Source organism: Salmo salar, chromosome ssa02 (genome assembly GCF_905237065.1).
Source record: "Salmo salar chromosome ssa02, Ssal_v3.1, whole genome shotgun sequence".
Classification (NCBI taxonomy): Eukaryota; Metazoa; Chordata; class Actinopteri; order Salmoniformes; family Salmonidae; genus Salmo; species Salmo salar.
Genome location: NC_059443.1, coordinates 54,253,523 through 54,273,834, shown reverse-complemented (window position 1 = coordinate 54,273,834; position 20,312 = coordinate 54,253,523). Strand labels below are relative to the sequence as shown.

Sequence of the window (20,312 nt, the reverse complement as noted above, 5' to 3'; positions counted from 1 at the left end):
GTTGAAGATCAGCGTGGTGCATGTGCTGTTACCTACCCTTACCACCTGGGGGCGGCCTGTCAGAAAGTCTAGGTTCCAGTTGCAGAGGGAGGTGTTTAGTCCCAGGGTCCTTAGCTTAGTTATGAGCTTTGAGGGCACTATGGTTTTGAACGCTGAGCTGTAGTCAATGAACAGCATTCTCATATAGGTGTTGCTTTTGTCCAGGTGTGAAGGGCAGTGTGGAGTGCAATATATATTGCATCATCTGTGGATCTGTTGGGGCAGTATGCAAATTGGAGTGGGTCTAGGGTTTCTGGGATAATGGTGTTGATGTGAGCCATGACCAGCCTTTCAAAGCACTTCGTGACTACAGACGTGAGTGCTACGGTTCGGTAGTCATTTAGGCAGGTTACCTTAGTGTTCTTGGGCACAGGGACTATGGTGGTCTGCTTGAAACATGTTGGTATTACAGACTCAGACAGGGAGAGGTTGAAAATGTCAATGAAGACACTTGCCAGTTGGTCAGCGCATGTTCAGAGTACACATCCTGGTAATCCATCTGGCCCTGCGGCCTTGTGAATGTTGACCTGTTTAAAGGTCTTACACTCAGCTGCGGAGAGCGTGATCACACAGTCATCCGGAACAGCTGATGCTCTCATGCATGTTTCAGTGTTACTAGCCTCGAAGCAATCATAGAAGTAATTTAGCTCGTCTGGTAGGCTCGTGTCACTGGGCAGCACTCGGCTGTTCTTCCCTTTGTAGTCTGTAATAGTTTGCAAGCCCTGCCACATCCGACGAGCGTCGGAGCTGGTGTAGTACGATTCGATCTTAGTCCTGTATTGACGCCTTGCTTGTTTGATAGTTCGTCAGAGGGCATAGCGGGATTTCTTATAAGCTTCCGGGTTAGAGTCCCGCTCCTTGAAAGCGGCAGCTCTATCCTTTAGCTCAGTGCGGATGTTGCCTGTAATCCATGGCTTCTGCTTGGGGTATGTACGTACAGTCACTGTGGGGACAATGTCATCGATGCCCTTATTGATGAAGCCAGTGACTGATGTGGTGTACTCCTCAATTCCATGTAATAACATTTTTCTTATAGTAAATCTGATTTTGGTGAGTGCTAAACTTGGTGGGTGTCTAAATAGCTAGCCCTGTGATGCCGAGCTATCTACTTAGAATATTGCAAAATGTGCTTTCACCGAAAAGCTATTTTAAAATCGGACATAGCGAGTGCATAGAGGAGTTCTGTATCTATAATTCTTAAAATAATTGTTGTGTTTTTTTGTGAACGTTTATCGTGAGTAATTTAGTAAATTCACCGGAAGTTTGCGGGGGGTATGCTAGTTCTGAACGTCACATGCTAATGTAAAAAGCTGGTTTTTGATATAAATATGAACTTGATTGAACAAAACATGCATGTATTGTATAACATAATGTCCTAGGCGTGTCATCTGATGAAGGTCATCAAAGGTTAGTGCTGCATTTAGCTGTGGTTTGGGTTTATGTGACATTATATGCTAGCTTGAAAAATGGGTGTGTGATTATTTCTGGCTGGGTACTCTGGTGACATAATCTAATGTTTTGCTTTCGTTGTAAAGCCTTTTTGAAATCGGACAGTGTGGTTAGATTAACGAGAGTCTTGTCTTTAAAATGGTGTAAAATAGTCATATTTTTTTCTTTCTTTCTCCCCTCTCTCTCCAGATGAAATCTCGCGTCTTGTGACGGCCGGCCGCCCAACAACCTGCCCACTTGACCCTATCCCCTCCTCTCTTCTCCAGACCATTTCCGGAGACCTTCTACCCTTCCTCACCTCGCTCATCAACTCATCCTTGACCGCTGGCTACGTCCCTTCCGTCTTCAAGAGAGCGAGAGTTGCACCCCTTCTGAAAAAACCTACACTCGATCCCTCCGATGTCAACAACTACAGACCAGTATCCCTTCTTTCTTTTCTCTCCAAAACTCTTGAACGTGCCGTCCTTGGCCAGCTCTCCTGCAATCTCTCTCAGAATGACCTTCTTGATCCTAATCAGTCAGGTTTCAAGACTGGGCATTCAACTGAGACTGCTCTTCTCTGTGTCACGGAGGCTCTCCGCACTGCTAAAGCTAACTCTCTCTCCTCTGCTCTCATCCTTCTAGACCTATCTGCTGCCTTTGATACTGTGAACCATCAGATCCTCCTCTCCACCCTCTCCGAGTTGGGCATCTCCGGCGCAGCCCACGCTTGGATTGCGTCCTACCTGACAGGTCGCTCCTACCAGGTGGCGTGGCGAGAATCTGTCTCCGCACCATGCGCTCTCACCACTGGTGTCCCCAGGGCTCTGTTCTAGGCCCTCTCCTATTCTCGCTATACACCAAGTCACTTGGCTCTGTCATATCCTCACATGGTCTCTCCTATCATTGCTATGCAGACGACACACAATTAATCTTCTCCTTTCCCCCTTCTGATAACCAGGCGGCGAATCGCATCTCTGCATGTCTGTCAGACATATCAGTGTGGATGACGGATCACCACCTCAAGCTGAACCTCGGCAAGACGGAGCTGCTCTTCCTCCCGGGGAAGGACTGCCCGTTCCATGATCTCGCCATCACGGTTGACAACTCCCTTGTGTCCTCCTCCCAGAGTGCTAAGAACCTTGGCGTGATCCTGGACAACACCCTGTCGTTCTCCACTAACATCAAGGCGGTGACCCGATCCTGTAGGTTCATGCTCTACAACATTCGCAGAGTACGACCCTGCCTCACACAGGAAGCGGCGCAGGTCCTAATCCAGGCACTTGTCATCTCCCGTCTGGATTACTGCAACTCGCTGTTGGCTGGGCTCCCTGCCTGTGCCATTAAACCCCTACAACTCATCCAGAACGCCGCAGCCCGTCTGGTGTTCAACCTTCCCAAGTTCTCTCACGTCACCCCGCTCCTCCACTCTCTCCACTCGCTTCCAGTTGAAGCTCGCATCCGCTTCAAGACCATGGTGATTGCCTACGGAGCTGTGAAGGGAACGGCACCCCCATACCTTCAGGCTCTGATCAGGCCCTACACCCAAACAAGGGCACTGCGTTCATCCACCTCTGGCCTGCTAGCCCCCTTACCTCTGAGGAAGCACGGTTCCCGCTCAGCCCAGTCAAAACTGTTCGCTGCTCTGACACAATGGTGGAACAAGCTCCCTCACGACGCCAGGACAGCGGAGTCAATCACCACCTTCCGGAGACACCTGAAACCCCACCTCTTTAAGGAATACCTAGGATAGGATAAAGTAATCCTTCTAACCCCCCCCCCCCCCTTAAAAGATTTAGATGCACTATTGTAAAGTGGTTGTTCCACTGGATATCATTAGGTGAATGCACCAATTTGTAAGTCGCTCTGGATAAGAGCGTCTGCTAAATGACTTAAATGTAATGTAAATGTAATATGTTTGAGAAATTGAAGTAATAGCATTTCTAAGGTATTTGAATAACGCGCCACAGGATTCCACTGGCTGTTACGGATTTCGTCCCACCTTCCCTAGAGAGGTTAAAGAGAAATTCTTTGTCCAGTTCAAGGTGAGTAATCGCTGTTCTGATTTCCAGAAGCTCTTTTTGTAAGGGGTGCGTAAATGGTGGCAGAGAAGTCAGACGCAGGAGAGCAGAACTGGGTAATAACCGGAGCAGTTTAATATTCAAAACCACCGGCATCCACCGGCGCACAAAGACATGGGGGGAACAGAGGGTTAAATACACAACACGTAATGAGGGAATGAAAAACAGGTGTGTGGGAAAACAAGACAAAACAAATGGAAAATTAAAAATGGATTGGTGATTGCTAGAAGACTAGTGACGTCGACCGCCGAACACCGCTCGGTCATAAGAGACGGTAGCAGCAACAGTATGTACAAAATAAGTTGCAAACAATGCGGAAAAACAAACAAAATAATAAGAAGAAGAGACTTGCTTGGGCCAAGAAACACAAGCAATGGACATTAGACCGGTGGAAATCTGAACTTTGGTCTGATGAGTCCAAATGTGAGATTTTTGGTTCCAACCGGTGTCTTTGTGAGACGCAGAGTAGGTGAACGCATGATCTCCGCATGTGTGGTTCCCACCGTGAAGCATGGAGGAGGTGTGATGGTGTAGGGGTGCTTTGCTGGTGACACTGTCTGTGATTTATTTAGAATTCAAGGCATACTTAACCAGCATGGCTATCACAGCATTCTGCAGCGATATACCATCCCATCTGGTTTGTGCTTAATAGGACTATCATTTGTTTTTCAACAGGATAATGACCCAACTCACCTCCAGGCTGTGTAAGGGCTATTTGACCAAGAAGGAGAGTGACGAAGTGCTGCATCAGATGACCTGGCCTTTATAATCATCCAACCTCAACCCAATTGAGATGGTTTGGGATGGGTTGGACTGCAGAGTGAAGGAAAAGCAGCCAACAAGTGCTCAGCATATGTGGGAACTCCTTCCAGACTGTTGGAAAACCATTCCAGGTGAAGCTGGTTGAGAGAATGCCAAGCGTGTGCAAAGCTGTCTTCAAGGCAAAGGGTGGCCACTGTGAATAATCTCAAATACATTTGTATTTGTTTAAAAAAAAATGGGTTACTACATGATTCCATATGTGTTATTTCATAGTTTTGATGTCTTCACTATTATTCTACAATGTAGAAAATAGTAAAAATAAAGAAAAACCCTTGAATGAGTAGGTGTGTCCAAACTTTGACTGGTACTGTATAGTGTATCAATTTTTAGCTCATGTGATGTCTCATGCCAAATATATTTGAATAATGTGGAATCCTGATTGCTATTTAAATATGACATTTGCAATGATGTCAGAACTTAACTGGAAAATAAACAGTCCCTGAGATGACACATCAGTGGTTGCCCCTCCAAAACCACATTCATTCCATTGAGTTACTTCCTACGGCCTATGTAGGCTATTTACTTGGAGCTGCTTTGAGGTTTTTAGGAAAAGTAACCTAGACACTTTGTGTGCAATACATGGGTGTAGTAGTACAAAGACCAATGGAACTAGGATGTTTTTGTAACAACCAATGTAACCAACAACAACAAGCAGTTTTCTCAAGTTTAAGTTATGAGAAACAATATGAATCCACCTCACTGTGACTGATTTCTCAATCAACACCGACAGATGCCCATATATGAGTCTGACTAGACTGGTATACAGTCATTTGGTGTCACAGTGGAAGTGCAGAACATACCAACTACGTATTTAAAAAATATGTCAATTCGGTATGTGTCCGAAGGCTGCATTTACACAGGCAGCCATAATTCATATATTTTTTTCCCCGAATTGGTCTTTTGACCAATCAGATCAGCTCTGAAAAAGATCTGATGTGAAAAGATCGAATGAGATTGGTCAAAAGACCAATTAGAGGAAAATAAATATCAGAATTGGGCTGCCTTAATGTACACCTCTCCAAGTACTTATGTTGACAATACCTGTAAGACCACATTGAAAGTGCAGCTATAGGCCTTCGAATACAGGTCACACACAAACACATTATAAGCCTTGTAAAATGACATTATAAAGGGTTATAAAGAATTATAACAAGTTATAAAGAATTATATCTGGGTGCTTTAAGTAAAGTGTTACTGAAAGGAATTCAATCAAAATAATACATTTCCTGTGCTTGTGCTGTAAAACTGTAATTCACTGATTTGAAAGCAAATTCCTAGTAGGCATCCACTATATGCTTTCACCTATCATGTATCCTTAGATCAGAGCAGATGAGCGAGAGGATGCGAGGAAAGGAAGCCTTTATAGACTATTGAGACGCATCCTAGGACGAAACATAACAGGTTAGTGGGTGATCCACCAGCTGATATTGATCTGTACCAACTGAAGGACTGTGGCCTCACTGATGTGTAACCTGGCCAGGCCTCACCCTTCCAATTCAATTCACTGTGTGTATTATAATAGCACATAACCGGTCATGTAACAGGCAAACAAAGCCACTGGCAAAGCTATCTGAGAGATTGAGGCCAAGCCTCTAAATAACAGCCATCACTGACAATAAAGATTCCTATAACAAAGGTTTCTATGACAGTAAGTACACAAACTACTTTTTGATGCGTCAGTGAAACATATAATAACAAAAGCTGTTGAAAAGAGGGGGAATGTAATTGGTGACTGGCCTGGTTCCAGATCATCACTGATTTAGGGACAGTTCGGGAGTTCCCTTCCCTTGAAGGAGCCCCAAACCGTGACAAAAGGCACTTCAGGAACGCATGAGATTAGGGGTGATAATCTGGTTATATAAATGGATTAGATATCCAGAGGTGAATAGAGAATCAACTCCAAAGGGACCTGGTGTTGATTCACAAAGAAAACCCTGGAGGGGACCATCTGGGACCACTTCCTGACTATGATGTCAGCAAATGCTTATTGGGTGGGGGAACCAGCCAATTGACTGATTATTATCTGATATTTGACAATGATGGACAGAACCTTTCATTTATGTTAAGTGATGATTAATGGCATTGTATGATGTTTCTCTGTTATTATGACATATGATCATTCACAGGCTGGCTTTAGTGATTCCATACTTAAGATTTAGCTAGTTTGTGGATATTAACTAAAGAAAGAAATGCAAATGTTGCTTTTATTGTTTATATATGTGTATCTTCAGTTTATCCATGGACAATATTATTTTCACACGCTGGTAGGATATCCGTGTGTACTGTATATTAAATCAACTCTTCATTCTATCAACTGAAAATAAACTGAAACAAAATAAACTGAAATATTCTGAAAACCAAAATTGCCCAAACATGGCCAGGAGGAGAGCTTCCACCCCAAATCCAGCTCCCTAATCCTAACAGCCAGAGTAACATAGAACACCATTGAACAGTAATACCCTTCAACTATGATGGATCTCTATCTCCAATCTACTCCGTGGGTAATCCTATGATGGGGGTTTTCAGTCATGTAATAGTCAGGGGGTCTCCTGACCAATCGGGGTCTGCAGGCGCGCGGCCAGGGCTAGGGAGAGGCGTCGTAGCGCCCCCTGGTGCTGGGGGAACTCCTGCTGGACGCGGTGCAGGATGGTGGTCACAGCGTGCAGACGCTCCTCCTGCCGCTGCAACGCAGGCTCCAAGGCTTCGCTGGTGGACAGGGCACTGTAGCGACCCTCACGCACCGCTTGGAGCTGCTTGGCCCGGCCCTGGAGGGAGACCAGACGGGCCAGGTTCTAGAGGGAGGGAGAGAGAGAGAGAGAGCGAGAGAGAGAGAGAGAAAGAGGGAGGGAGAAAGGGAGGGAGGATAGAGAGAGAGAGATTAGGTGTGAGACAGAAAGAGAGAGAGCGAGACCGAGAAAGGAAAAGAAGGATGGATAAGGGATTAAAAAAGACATGAGATGAAAAGAGATATTCAAATAGCTATGCACAGTGCGAACCACGTCGCAACTATGGATAACAATACATTGGGCAGGAATAATGTTGAGAGTGAATGGGTGAATGTGTCTACATCGTGTACCCTCTCCTTGGTGTCCTGCAGACATTGGAAGTCTGAGGTGAGGACAGTTCTGGCACTGTGGAGCTCTCCCAGCTGCAGCTGTTTGTCCCGCAGACAGCAGCTCAGACTGGCCTGGCCCTGCTGCAGCTCCCTGAGGACCCCGTCACACTCCTCAGCTTGCTGTTAGGGTGGGGAGACACACACACACACAACAGACACACATATTAAGCATATACAGTACCAGTCAAAAGTTTGGACACACCTACTCATTCAAGGGTTTTTCTGTATTTTTACTATTTTCTACATTGTAGAATAATAGTGAAGACATCACAACTATGAAATAACACACATGGAATCAGTTAAGAACAAATTCTTATTTACCAGGACAGCCTACTCCTTCCTCCCCAACGGGGATTTGAACCCCGGTCTCCGACGTGCCCCGCATTCTGTAGTACAGACATGGCCTGCTCTCCCTTATGTAAGGAATTAGGCACTATTCCACGTTTACTACAGTATGTATTGTAGGCTGCACAGTAGCACATATGGAATCATGTAGTAACCCAAAAAGTGTTAAACAAATCAAAATATATTTTATATTCTTCAAAGTAGCCACCCTTTGCCTTGATGACAGCTTTGCACACTCTTGGCATTCTCACAACCAGCTTCACCTGGAATACTTTCCAACAGTCTTGAAGGAGTTCCCATATATGCTGAGCACTTGTTGGCTGCTTTTCCTTAACTCTGCAGTCCAACTCATCCCAAACCATCTCATTTGGGTTGAGGTCGGGTGATTGTAGAGGCCAGGTCATCTGATGCAGCACTCCATCACTCTCCTTGGTCAAATAGCCTTTACACAACCTGAAGGTGTGTTGGGTCATTGTCCTGTTGAAAAACAAATGATAGTCCCACTAAGCACAAACCAGATGGGATGCTATATCTCTGCAGAATGCTGTGGTAGCCATGCTGGTTAAGTGTGCCATGAAGTCTAAATAAATCACCGACAGTGTCACCAGCAAAGCACCCCCACACCATCACACCTCCTCCTCCATGCTTCACGGTGGGAACCACACATGCAGAGATCATCCGTTCACCTACTCTGCGTCTCACAAAGACACAGTGGTTGGAACTCGAAATCTAAAATTTGGACTGATCAGACCAGATTTCCACCGGTTTAATGTCCATTGCTTGTGTTTCTTGGCCCAAGCAAGTCTCTTCTTATTATTGGTGTCCTTTAGTAGTGGTTTCTTTGTCATGAAGGCCTGATTCACACAGTCTCCTCTGAACAGTTAATGTTGAGATGTGTCTGTTACTTGAACTTTGTGAAGCATTTATTTGGGCTGCAATTTCTGAAGCTGGTAACTGTAATGAACTTATCCTCTGCAGCAGAGATAATGCTGGGTCTTCCTTTCCTGTGGCGGTCCTCATGAGAGCCAGTTTCATCATAGCGCTTGATGGTTTTTGCAACTGCACTTGAATAAACTTTTCTGGATTGACTGACCTTCATGTCTTAAAGTAATGATGGACTGTCGTTTCTCTTTGCTCATTTGAGCTGTTCTTGCCATAATATGGACTTGGTCTTTTACCAAATAGGACTTTATTCTGTATTCCACCCCTACCATGTCACAACACAACTGATTGGCTCAAACGCATTAAGAAGGAAAGAAATTCCACAAATGAACTTTTAACAAGGCACACCTGTTAATTGAAATGCATTCCAGGTGACTACCCCATGAAGCTGGTTGAGAGAATGCCAAGCGTGTGCAAAGCTGTCATCAAGACAAAGGGTGGCTACTTTGAAGAATCTCAAATATAAAATACACTGCTCAAAAAAATAAAGGGAACACTAAAATAACACATCCTAGATCTGAATGAATGAAATAATCTTATTAAATACTTTTTTCTTTACATAGTTGAATGTGCTGACAACAAAATCACACAAAAATAATCAATGGAAATCCAATTTATCAACCCATGGAGGTCTGGATTTGGAGTCACACTCAAAATTAAAGTGGAAAACCACACTACAGGCTGATCCAACTTTGATGTAATGTCCTTAAAACAAGTCAAAATGAGGCTCAGTAGTGTGTGTGGCCTCCACGTGCCTGTATGACCTCGCTACAATGCCTGGGCATGCTCCTGATGAGGTGGTGGATGGTCTCCTGAGGGATCTCCTCCCAGACCTGGACTAAAGCATCCGCCAACTCCTGGACAGTCTGTGGTGCAACGTGGCGTTGGTGGATGGAGCGAGACATGATGTCCCAGATGTGCTCAATTGGATTCAGGTCTGGGGAACGGGCTGGCCAGTCCATAGCATCAATGCCTTCCTCTTGCAGGAACTGCTGACACACTCCAGCCACATGAGGTCTAGCATTGTCTTGCATTAGGAGGAACCCAGGGCCAACCGCACCAGCATATGGTCTCACAAGGGGTCTAAGGATCTCATCTCGGTACCTAATGGCAGTCAGGCTACATCTGGCGAGCACATGGAGGGCTGTGCGGCCCCCCAAAGAAATGCCAAATCCACACCATGACTGACCCACCGCCATGGCAGGCAGACCGGTCATGCTGGAGGATGTTGCAGGCAGCAGAACGTTCTCCACGGCGTCTCCAGACTCTGTCACGTCTGTCACATGTGCTCAGTGTGAACCTGCTTTCATCTGTGAAGAGCACAGGGCGCCAGTGGCGAATTTGCCAATCTTGGTGTTCTTTGGCAAATGCCAAACGTCCTGCACGGTGTTGGGCTGTAAGCACAACCCCCACCTGTGGACGTCGGGCCCTCATACCACCCTCATGGAGTCTGTTTCTGATCGTTTGAGCAGACACATGCACATTTGTGGCCTGCTGGAGGTAATTTTGCAGGGCTCTGGCAGTGCTCCTCCTGCTCCTCCTTGCACAAAGGCGGAGGTAGCGGTCCTGCTGCTGGGTTGTTGCCCTCCTATGGCCTCCTCCACGTCTCCTGATGTACTGGCCTGTCTCCTGGTAGCGCCTCCATGCTCTGGACACTACGCTGACAGACACAGCAAACCTTCTTGCCACAGCTTGCATTGATGTGCCATCCTGGATGAGCTGCACTACCTGAGCCACTTGTGTGGGTTGTAGACTCCGTCTCATGCTACCACTAGAGTGAAAGCACCGCCAGCATTCAAAAGTGACCAAAACATCAGCCAGGAAGCATAGGAACTCTGAAGTGGTCTGTGGTCACCACCTGTAGAACCACCCCTTTATTGGGGGTGTCTTGCTAATTGCCTATAATTTCCACCTGTTGTCTATTCCATTTGCACAACAGCATGTGACATTTATTGTCAATCAGTGTTGCTTCCTAAGTGGACAGTTTGATTTCACAGAAGTGTGATTGACTTGGAGTTACATTGTGTTGTTTAAGTGTTCCCTTTATTTTTTTGAGCAGTGTATATTTCGATTTGTTTAACACTTTTTTGGTTACTACATGATTCCATATGTGTTATTTCATAGTTTTGATGTCTTCACTATTATTCTACAATGTAGAAAATAGTAAAAATAAAGAAAAATCATGAATGAGTAGGTTTCCAAACTTTTGACTGGTACTGCACGTACTGTACATACACACAGGAACGCACACCCACCAACACACCAACTGACCGACACACCCACTTCCACACACCCACACCCCCACCCCCACCTTCTGTGTGTCCAGTATCTTCCGACGCAGGCCCTGCAGGATGCCGTGGAAGTCGGTGTGAGTGGGCTGCTTGCGGTCGGTGCGTGCCTGGGCCTCACTGCGCATCACGATAGTCTCCCTGCGAGCCACCACTCCCTCCATCTCCCTCAGTAGGCGCTCCTGCTGCTTCATCAGCTGACCGTATCGCACCTGTAGGGACACACCCACATTGATAATTGATTCTTACTCCCAGCACACAGCACTGATTCATTACCCAGTGAATGCATTGGAGGGGGGGGAAACAGGTGCATGAGTATGTGAGGTGTCCTACCTATTCCACATTTGGTGCGCTAAGGAATCAAATCAAACATGATTTGTATAGTAAATTGCGTACAAGGCAGCAACACAATGTTGTCGTTTTCTATATGGAGATGTAGTGTATCGATCTACAGTAAGTGAAAGATTGTGTGATGTGAGAGTTGCTCTTGGTTTCTCCAGTGTGTGTGATGTTACCTCCATCCGGTGGATCTCAGCCCTCATGGTGCGGATGTCTCCCTGGCCCACCTCAGAGTCCACAGCCGACCTGGTCTCTCTCACCAGCTGGGTCTTCTTCTCCCACAGCATGATCTGACGCCTGAAACACAAATGCACGCACACAAACAAACATCAATCAAATGTATTTCTAATGGCATTTTCACACCGGCCGATGTCACAAAGTGCTCCACAGAAACCCAGCCTAAAACCCCAAGCAGCAAGCAATGCAGATGTAGAAGCATGGGTGAACTAAACAAAAACACACACATAACACAAACATGTGAAACACACACACACACACACACACACACACACACACACACACACACACACACACACACACACACACACACACACACACACACACACACACACACACACACACACACACTCGAATGAGGACAAGATACAGACAGACAGGCAGGCAGGCAGGCAGACAGGCAGGCAGACAGGCAGACAGACTACTTGCTACTGTTTGACTCACTCTGACTCCACCAGACTGTTGAACAGCCTGTCCTTCTCCTCCTGGATCCTCTCTAGCTTCATCTGCATCTCAATGGAGTCTCTCTCTGCCTCCTAAACACACAACATTACAGGAATACACTGTTACACATGAAGTACACAATGGTGTGGGGCCATTTCTATATGTCATATTTAAGTCTATATACAGTATGTCAAGCATACTGCCCTTTGATTTGGTAAAGAACCTTTGATCTGTTGTAAGGTATATCTGTGGTATTTCGTTTCCTGACACAAGAACAAGCCTGTTGATCAAAATCTATCATGGAGTATCAGAAATTGCTTTCTGTCTAGACAGAAGTCAGATTTTGTAGTAAAAAAAAAAATGTAGTTATTGCGTTTTGCTTTTGTAGGGCAATATAGAATGCAGTGGTTTAGGACTGAAACGGACATATTTGTATGTGTGTGTATTTGACTGATGAACACCAGAAACAGCCCCCACCATGAACACCAAACCCCCCCCCCCGTCACCAGTCTGACCTTGAGTCTGTGCAGGAAGTCAGTCTCCATGACGACGTTGCCCTGCTCCAGGGCCTGGTGGAGATGCCTGTTCTCACTCAGCAGGGAGTTGAGCTTCAACATGTCCGCCATCAGCTCCTTCATGTGTCTCTCCAGCTGAGCCTGCTCACGCTGCTCCTGTTGTATCTCACCTGGACGGGAGGCAGCGGAGAGGTGGGGAGTCCATAGGTTAGCGTGTGTTTGTTAGGGTAGGGTCACAAAAAGGGTGAAGTGTCTTGAATTTTGTTTCAGACAGGGCGTGTTTGAAATTGCTCAGTTCGTTCACAATGTCTGGAGGAGAAGGATACATGTACTATTTGTGTAGTGGAGCTAGATGGTAGCTGTACTGGCCAGGATTATTGTATGCTGATCATTTGGAAAAATTTATTTTATTCTGTAGTGTCTTGTAAGCCCATGTGGGCTAGGTACCGGTAGGTGTATGACACTAGTGTCCGTAGTGTGAGCAGGGCGGTGCTCCAGGCCCATTTCTCCATGGTCAGTGTATGTGCGCGCCCGTGTGTGTTACCGTACTCTCGGTGCGGACTTTCCTCTGCTGTAGGATGGTGAATTGGGTCTGCAGTGTGAGCAGGGCGGCGCTCCGGGCCTGTTTCTCCTGGGTCAGTCTCACTAGTTCCCCCTGCTGCCGCAGCCAGAGCTGCTGCTGCTCCTTGATCTCTCCTCCCACCCCCTCCAGCTGCTTGGTCAGAGTACTGGCCTGGATCTCCAACGGGCCCAGGTCCTCGTGCTATTGACGTACGTAGGGACGTGATCAAGACAACATAGAAAGTCAGGAAAATGTGCATTTTTTTCAAAGCTGAAACGTTTCAAATCCATTCTAGCGCCAGTCTTATTGTAGAGGATGGTGCTACCATAAAAATAGAATACCATTCTAGATCTGTAGGTGCCACCTATTTTAGATTCAGTACCTATTGTCCTTTATTCTAAGGGAAATAAACCCAAAATGTTCAGTTGGTTACTGGTCAGTGCTTGGTTGTAAGTTAACTCTCACCCCAGTGCTGGCGATGAGCTGCTCAATCTTCTTGTTGTAAACATTGATGGTGGCCTGCTTGCGCTCGATGACGGTGACGCACTTGGTGATCCTGGCCTCGCTGGCGCTGAGCAGTTTGTTGCGGCGGCTCATCTCCGTCTCCAGCGAGGCCAGGGTGCGGGCCAGACCCTCCAGACGCAGGGTGACGTTACTGCTCTCCAGCGTCACCTCCGCCATTTCGTTTTCTAGCCGGGACAGCTGGGTCTCCTGGTAGGGTGAGGAGAGAGAGAGAGAGAGACGCACACACAGAGATTGGTTCGAACACAGAGATACATTGCACTAACAAAGTTTCCTATGTAGCATTGTGGTTGTTGTGGTTTTCAATTGGCTAGCTCAAGTTATACCAATGTTCATATTAAATAACAACCGAATGAAACTCCTTCTGCACTGTAATTCTACAAAGTCTCCCATTCTTAACACATCTCCACAATATGATTGACAATACACTGCTAAATAGTTTTTGTAATATTATGAATTACTTGAAAACTTTTTTAGTTAACTAGGCAAGTAAGGTAAGAACAAATTCTTATTTACAATGACGACCTACCCCGGCCAAACCCTCCCCTAACCTGGACGACGCTGGGCCAATTGTCCACGAACCTATGGGACTCCCGATCATGGCCGGTTGTGATACAGCCGGGATCGAACCCGGGTCTGTAGTGACGCCTCTAGCACTGCGATGCAGTGCCTTAGATCACGGCGCCACTCAGGATCCCCAAAAAATACGGCGACCAACGCTCACCTTCTCCCTCTTGTGGGCGGCCATCTTGTCGGTGAGGCGTCGGGAGTACTTGGTAGCCTTGTCGTGGGTGAGATGCTCCTGCATCTTGGACATGATGCGGTCCTCCAGCTCCATGCGCCGCACCCACTCCTTCTCTGTCTGCTTCCTCAGGGAGGACACCTCCACCTGGCTCACCCCACACTCCTGGAGAGGGGGAGGAAAGAGGGGAGATGGGAGGGAGGGGGACAGAGGTTAGAAGTGTTTCATCGTACTATCATCCACTTACATGAGTCCCGACAACAACAATACAACATTCCAGTCACTTCATATTGAGCGGATATTGCATTCAGAGGAGCCTGCATAGGGAAAGAACTATAGATACGCCAAGAACAAATCAACTGTGGACTTGAGAAAAAATATAAGAAACAAATCACAATAAAAACAAGTCTTTTGACATCATTGAGTTTTTATCCTTGATGATTCATTTCAATGTGTGTATTGTTGATTCCACCTGGTTAAAGCAACCTATACGCATTTCAAATGTGTCAAATAAAGCCAATTCATTCACTCACTGTGTTGACGCGTTGCAGTGTCTGCTCGGTCTCCTGCAGGGTCCTCATGTAGATGCTGTACTGGACCTGCAGCGCCTCCTGTTGGCTGTGGCTGTGGGAGATCAGCTTCCTGGAGGTGGCGCTGTCCAGCTGGGTCCGATTCAGTAGTACTGTCAGCAGCTCATTGCGCTCCCCCTCCCGCGTGATGGACTTCTTGAAGCCTTCGATCTCGGTGTCTAAAGAGCGGACCTGGTGGGTGGCCGTGCTGCATGGGGAGAGGGAGGGAGAGGGAGGGAGAGGGAGGGAGAGGGAGATTGACAGATGTGTACATGGTGGGATCACACAGGTGTACAGCATGTCCAGTCTCAAGGAGAACGTTTGACCAGAGCAGACCAGCAGAACTGATGTACAGCAAATACAAATTGTATTGTAAATAGACATTGGACAGTGGCCAATGTACATCTTGCCAAAAGTAGTGCATTATATAGGGAATAGTGTTGCCATTTTAAGTCTATCCAGTGCGTATTCTCTTCCACTGTGGTGTAGGCCTCGTCTCGTCATACCCGCCAGGCTGCTGTTGTACACTGTGTGGTGAGGTGTGTGTGTGTGTCACAGGCGGCTGGTGGTATCTTAATTGGGGAGGACGGCTCATAGTAATGGCTGAAACGGTATGAATGGAATGGTAACCAACACATCAACAGACGGTTCCCATGTGTTTGACAACATTCCATTCACTCCATTCCAGCCATTACTATGAGCCGTCCTCCCCTCAGCAGCCGCCTGTGATGTGTGTAGACTCTACACAGTGCTAGGCGTTTACCGGTGCTCACCGTAGAGCCTCCAGCATGGCGGTGTAGGCGTCGTCTCGTCTCCTCATGCCCACCAGGCTGCTGTTCCACTGCTGCAGCAGCTGCTTCCTCTCCATCCCCAAAGAGTCCATCTCCATCTGGGCCTGTATCGAGAGACACACAGGCAAAATGCACACCATTCACCACCCTTCCCCATTCCTTCTGTGTGTACAGCTTTTGTCTCAGCCTAAGCAGTAACACATTTTATTTTTTACATTTTTTTAAATACTTGAATCAGGTGTTATACTGATTGGCTGGAGCAAAAGCCTGTACCCAACCTGGAGTGGACAGTAGTGTACCTCAGAGAGGGCCTCCTTGGCTGCCCGGGTCTCCTCAGACTGGGCGATGGTCTGGACTTCATACAGAGCTGTCTGCTCCGTCAGACGCTCCATGTGTTTGGTCAACCGCTCCACATACAAGTCCTGAGAGAGAGAGGGGGGGGTAGAGAGAACGGTAGAAAGAGAGACATAGGGGTGGAAGAGAGAGCGAGGGTAGAGAGAGAGAAGGGGGTGGTAGAGAGAGAGAGAAGGGTGGTAGAGAGAGAGGGGGTAGAGAGAGAGAGAGAGAGAGAGAGAGAGAGAAGGGTGGTAGAGAGAGAGAGGGTAGAGAGAGAGAGAGAGAGAGAGAGAGAGAGAGAGAGAAGGGTGGTAGAGAGAGAGAGGGTAGAGAGAGAGAAGGGGGTGGTAGAGAGAGAGAGAGAGAGAATGGTGGTAGAGAGAGAGGGGGGTAGAGAGAGAGGGGTGGTTGAGAGAGAGACAGAGCGGTGGAAGAGAGAGAGAGAGAGGGTGGGGGTAGAGAGAGAGAGGGGTGGTAGAGACAGAGAGAGGGTGGGGGGGTAGCGAGAGAGAGAGGGGGTAGAGAGAGAGAGGGTGGTAGAGAGAGAGAGAGGGCCATATAAGGAATCACTGTAATACACTGCCTGAGAAGATTTAGCCACAGTAATAATAATTATTTGAAATTATATATTTCTAGACCCTTAGCAACTGGTCCAGGACCAGTTTTGCGGTTTGGCTCAGAACAGTTAACATTAGAACTAACATGCCAATCAGCTGATCTTGAATCAGTTGTAAAAGAAGGAAGGCGTGTGTCCTGACCTGTTTGTGTTTCTGCTCCTCTGCCTGGGTCTTCTCAGAGTGGGCCTTGCGCGAGGCGTTCTTCATGACCGTGATGTCAGAGCGCAGGTCGGCGTTAACCTCCTGCATGTAGAACAGACGCAGTGCCAGGTTCTCTACCTCACTCTGCAGCTGGGACACTGAGGAAGGAGGTGATAGACGTAGTTAGGGACAGGAGTTTTTCCTGACTATGTCACCTGACCAGGAAAGCCTTTATATCGTTATGGACTATTATAACTAGGCTAGGGTCCTGATGTTTTTCCTTGATTAGGTCAAGAAAAACTCCTGGCCCAAGCCATAGTACAGATATAGGATCTTAATTTGACCTATATTGTCACAGCAAAATAAGCGCATAATGTTGCTTGATCGGTGGTTAAGCTATTAGCTGGCCAAAAGTAGGTTACCTGAAAAGTGCAATACTGTTGGTGTTAGTGTGGGTTTTCAGTGAATTTATGTCAATCGCAAAGCTTATCTGCATTTCCTGTGGCGCAGACAACAAAAGAGTGATCAAATGAAGATCCTACATCTGTAACAAAGTGACAACACCCTACGTTCACAGAAACTTGTGCTTTATGACTGTTGATGAGTCAATGTGTCTATGTTTCTTGAACAGTTGTTTAGTATTCATACAATCCTTGTATAGTGTCTGTCCCTATCAAGTCAGTGAGTGGTCTCAGCACAGAATGAAAAAAGACATACTAACTGTGTATCTTTATGGGTCTCACCGTGTGACCTCTGCTTGCCGGCCTGGCTGGCTGTGGTGCGGTACTGGCTTCGGACCCCCTCCAGCTGATCCTGGGCCTGTCTGCGCTGGGCGGCCGCTTGCGCGTTGGTCTCGTGACGGCCCTCCAGACAGGCCTGGAGTCTGGCCAGCTCCTGCTGTATGCCGTACAGCTCCACGCCCAGTTCCTCTCGGTGTTCGCTCTCAGACCTCTCTATGGCCATCTAGGGAGATGGGTGGAGGAGGGGAGGGAAAGAGAGCATAGGTTGGGGTCAGAATTGCATAGGGCAAATGCATTAGAAACGCACTGCAAGGCCTGTGGATGTTTTTTTTATAAATGTTATAACAATAGCGATTCATCCTTATAAATCAATTGTTGTCGCTTATAGATCATTTCTAGTTTCAGATTAGCTTATTCTGTGTTTTGAAACGAAAGCACAGGGTCACGTCTCGAGATTGAGCCAAAACAAGTCAATGGCGCCCTCTCCTGGGAAAAGAGTGACTTCAAAAAGGGGACCTATAAATGGTATGAATCATACTCTATGTATACTGTAAAGTGGATGTCCATGTTGATTTGATTGTGTACCATTGTAAAGGATGAAGAGTCTTCGCTTCAGAAGAAGAGAGCTACTGTACCTTCTCGCGCATCTCCATGTTGAGTCTCTCCAGTTGCTTATGGAGGTGGTTCTTCAGTGCAGTCTGGAACCTTTTCATCAGCGGCTGCAGGCAGATAGGAGAAACCACAGTAAGATGTTCATCTGATAAGCACAACGGGGTTTGAACCTTAAGGTATTTCAAACAATGTTAGCAGTGATGTTAAGCGGGAAAACTGCTTTACGTGTTCAGGGTCCAGCACGATTAGCTCATCTTCCTCATCGCCCTCTTCCGCAGCCCTGCGTAACCCGTCCCCATCGCCGTCAGAGAGGCGGACTGAGAGGTGCAATGAGGGGTGAGGCGGCAAGGGCATCGTTCCGTTATCTGGCACCCCAAAAAAACAATGTTTCATGATCACTCCTCAACAGATACCGCGCTTGACAAGTCACAGCGCTCGAGTCAATTACAAAGGTGATAGAAGTTAAAAATGTCCACCATTGTTCTATCCCTCCCTCTTATTGAAACCCAGCTGACCTGAGTTGCTGGCGGGGTTGAAGGCTGCGCCTGTACCACTGTTTCCTGACTGTGACACTGGGTAACCAGCCCCAGCCTCAGCCTGCTCTCTGTCTGACTGCTCTGCTGATCCACCCTGCATGGAGGACAGACAGGAGGACACTCAGGAAGTCACTTTTTGATCCATAAAGTTACAATACAAATAATAAAGTTGTTATATTTAATTATGTGCATTGGACCATTGCCTAAATCATGTCTAAATCGTCTTTTGGGAATCATTTCATGATTTTGAATGATTACAAATAAAACGCAGATGATACAATATCATGAGAGTCACAAATCCTAACTTGAGAAACGTGTGCAAAAAACATATCCTGTACTGTACTCGTATCTTTCACAAACCTCCTGCACAGGTAGCACAGTAACCCCAGAGTCCTCTGCTGCCTCGTCAGCACCACCTGGCTGTTCATCGTACTTTCCCTCCTCCTGTGGCGTGGTTCCCCTCCTCTCCTCTTCTCCTCCTCCCTCACTTCCTCCACCCTCCATTGGACTCAGTGGGAAGCAAGATGGTTGACTCTGTCAGCACTACAAGGTTGCCTTTGTGACAACAACATTGGATTTCATTGCAGTCATGTAGGCAGGTAGCCTAGCGGTTAAGAGCTTTGGTGCCAGTAACCGAAAGGTTGCTGGTTTGAATCCCCCCCAGCCGACTAGGTGAAAAATCAGTTGATGTGCCCTTGAGCAAGGCACTTAACCCTAATTGCTCCTGTAAGTCACTCTGGATAAGAGTGTCTGCTAAATAATGTCACCTGCTCTTTTAACGCCCTTTCATTGAAAGCCTTACCTGCTTCTTGAGTTAAGGCGTTATCTCTTCAGAACTGAAAGAAAGGTCAGAGAATGAAAATAATGTATAGAAGCAATAATGCAAATGTAAAAGTTAGCTGACAACGCCTCCTGTCATCACCTGGGAAGACATGACAGAGTAGACACAAATATTTAAATATTCACTAACGTTATGAAGTTGAAGACAATCATTCATTAGGCCCTCATACTGCACCTTTGCTTAAAAATGAAATAAGACAGATAGATACCAATGATGGCTATGCCTACTACGCGCATAATGTTTCTTATGGAATGCTGCTATCCACTTGTCTTGACGTTAGCGTGCTTATTCGTTAATATGCTATTAACGCTAACGTTAGCTAGATTACCTAACAGCTTAAAATACCAGAATGTTTTAAATGTTCTCGAATGCATAAGTTACTAAACCTTACGGTTGCTTTATCACCTCTTCAGCAACAACGAATAACCCTGTAGATTGTAGTACGAAATTGAATTTGCAAACTAAAAACAGCTAGACTCACCTCTGTTTGTTAGCCGGCCAGGCGTTGCTAGGAAACGATTAATTTCCGTGAAGGGATAAGGGGTAGAGCCTAGTCATTGGATAGTGCCGCCCCTGATGAATATTGAAATTTGTGGACTATTCAAGCTTTGCAGTACATGGATTATCAGAGATGGAATTTGAACATTTTAAATATTGATGCATGGCATGTGAGTGTGGCAATTTAAATAACTTCAGTATATGACAAAA

General features: G+C 46.5%; 1 protein-coding gene across 2 annotated transcripts; it reads right to left on the bottom strand.

Moving 5' to 3' along the window:
• Nucleotides 1-6,548: 6,548 nt before the first annotated feature.
• Nucleotides 6,549-20,149, bottom strand: ccdc40 (coiled-coil domain 40 molecular ruler complex subunit). 2 transcript variants are annotated; one of them, XM_014177505.2, is made up of 20 exons: nucleotides 20,086-20,149; nucleotides 19,566-19,599; nucleotides 19,124-19,318; nucleotides 18,743-18,857; nucleotides 18,453-18,592; nucleotides 18,251-18,334; nucleotides 17,619-17,838; nucleotides 16,876-17,033; nucleotides 16,081-16,203; nucleotides 15,764-15,885; nucleotides 14,955-15,198; nucleotides 14,404-14,586; nucleotides 13,623-13,868; nucleotides 13,145-13,358; nucleotides 12,596-12,765; nucleotides 12,081-12,172; nucleotides 11,576-11,696; nucleotides 11,084-11,272; nucleotides 7,447-7,605; nucleotides 6,549-7,162 (listed from the first exon to the last, which is right to left on the bottom strand). In XM_014177505.2, exons 3-20 carry the CDS (start codon nucleotides 19,265-19,267, stop codon nucleotides 6,908-6,910), a joined length of 2,979 nt encoding a protein of 992 aa, XP_014032980.1. In that variant the 5' UTR covers nucleotides 19,268-19,318; nucleotides 19,566-19,599; nucleotides 20,086-20,149; the 3' UTR covers nucleotides 6,549-6,907. The 2 variants fall into 2 exon arrangements, with proteins under 2 accessions (XP_014032980.1, XP_014032991.1); XM_014177516.2 differs by lacking the exon at nucleotides 20,086-20,149 and adding an exon at nucleotides 19,996-20,084.
• Nucleotides 20,150-20,312: the final 163 nt, after the last annotated feature.

What these genes read in the sequence shown, in the direction of transcription:
- ccdc40 (XM_014177505.2), bottom strand. Translation starts at nt 19,267, where the DNA reads ATGGAGGGTGGAGGAAGTGAGGGAGGAGGAGAAGAGGAGAGGAGGGGA. An exon ending in AACAGTCTGGTGGAGTCAGA is followed by an intron (nt 11,697 to 12,080) that starts GTGAGTCAAACA and finishes TTTGTGTTTCAG; the next exon opens with GCGTCAGATCATGCTGTGGG. An exon ending in TGCAGGACACCAAGGAGAGG is followed by an intron (nt 7,163 to 7,446) that starts GTACACGATGTA and finishes CCCTCCCTCTAG; the next exon opens with AACCTGGCCCGTCTGGTCTC.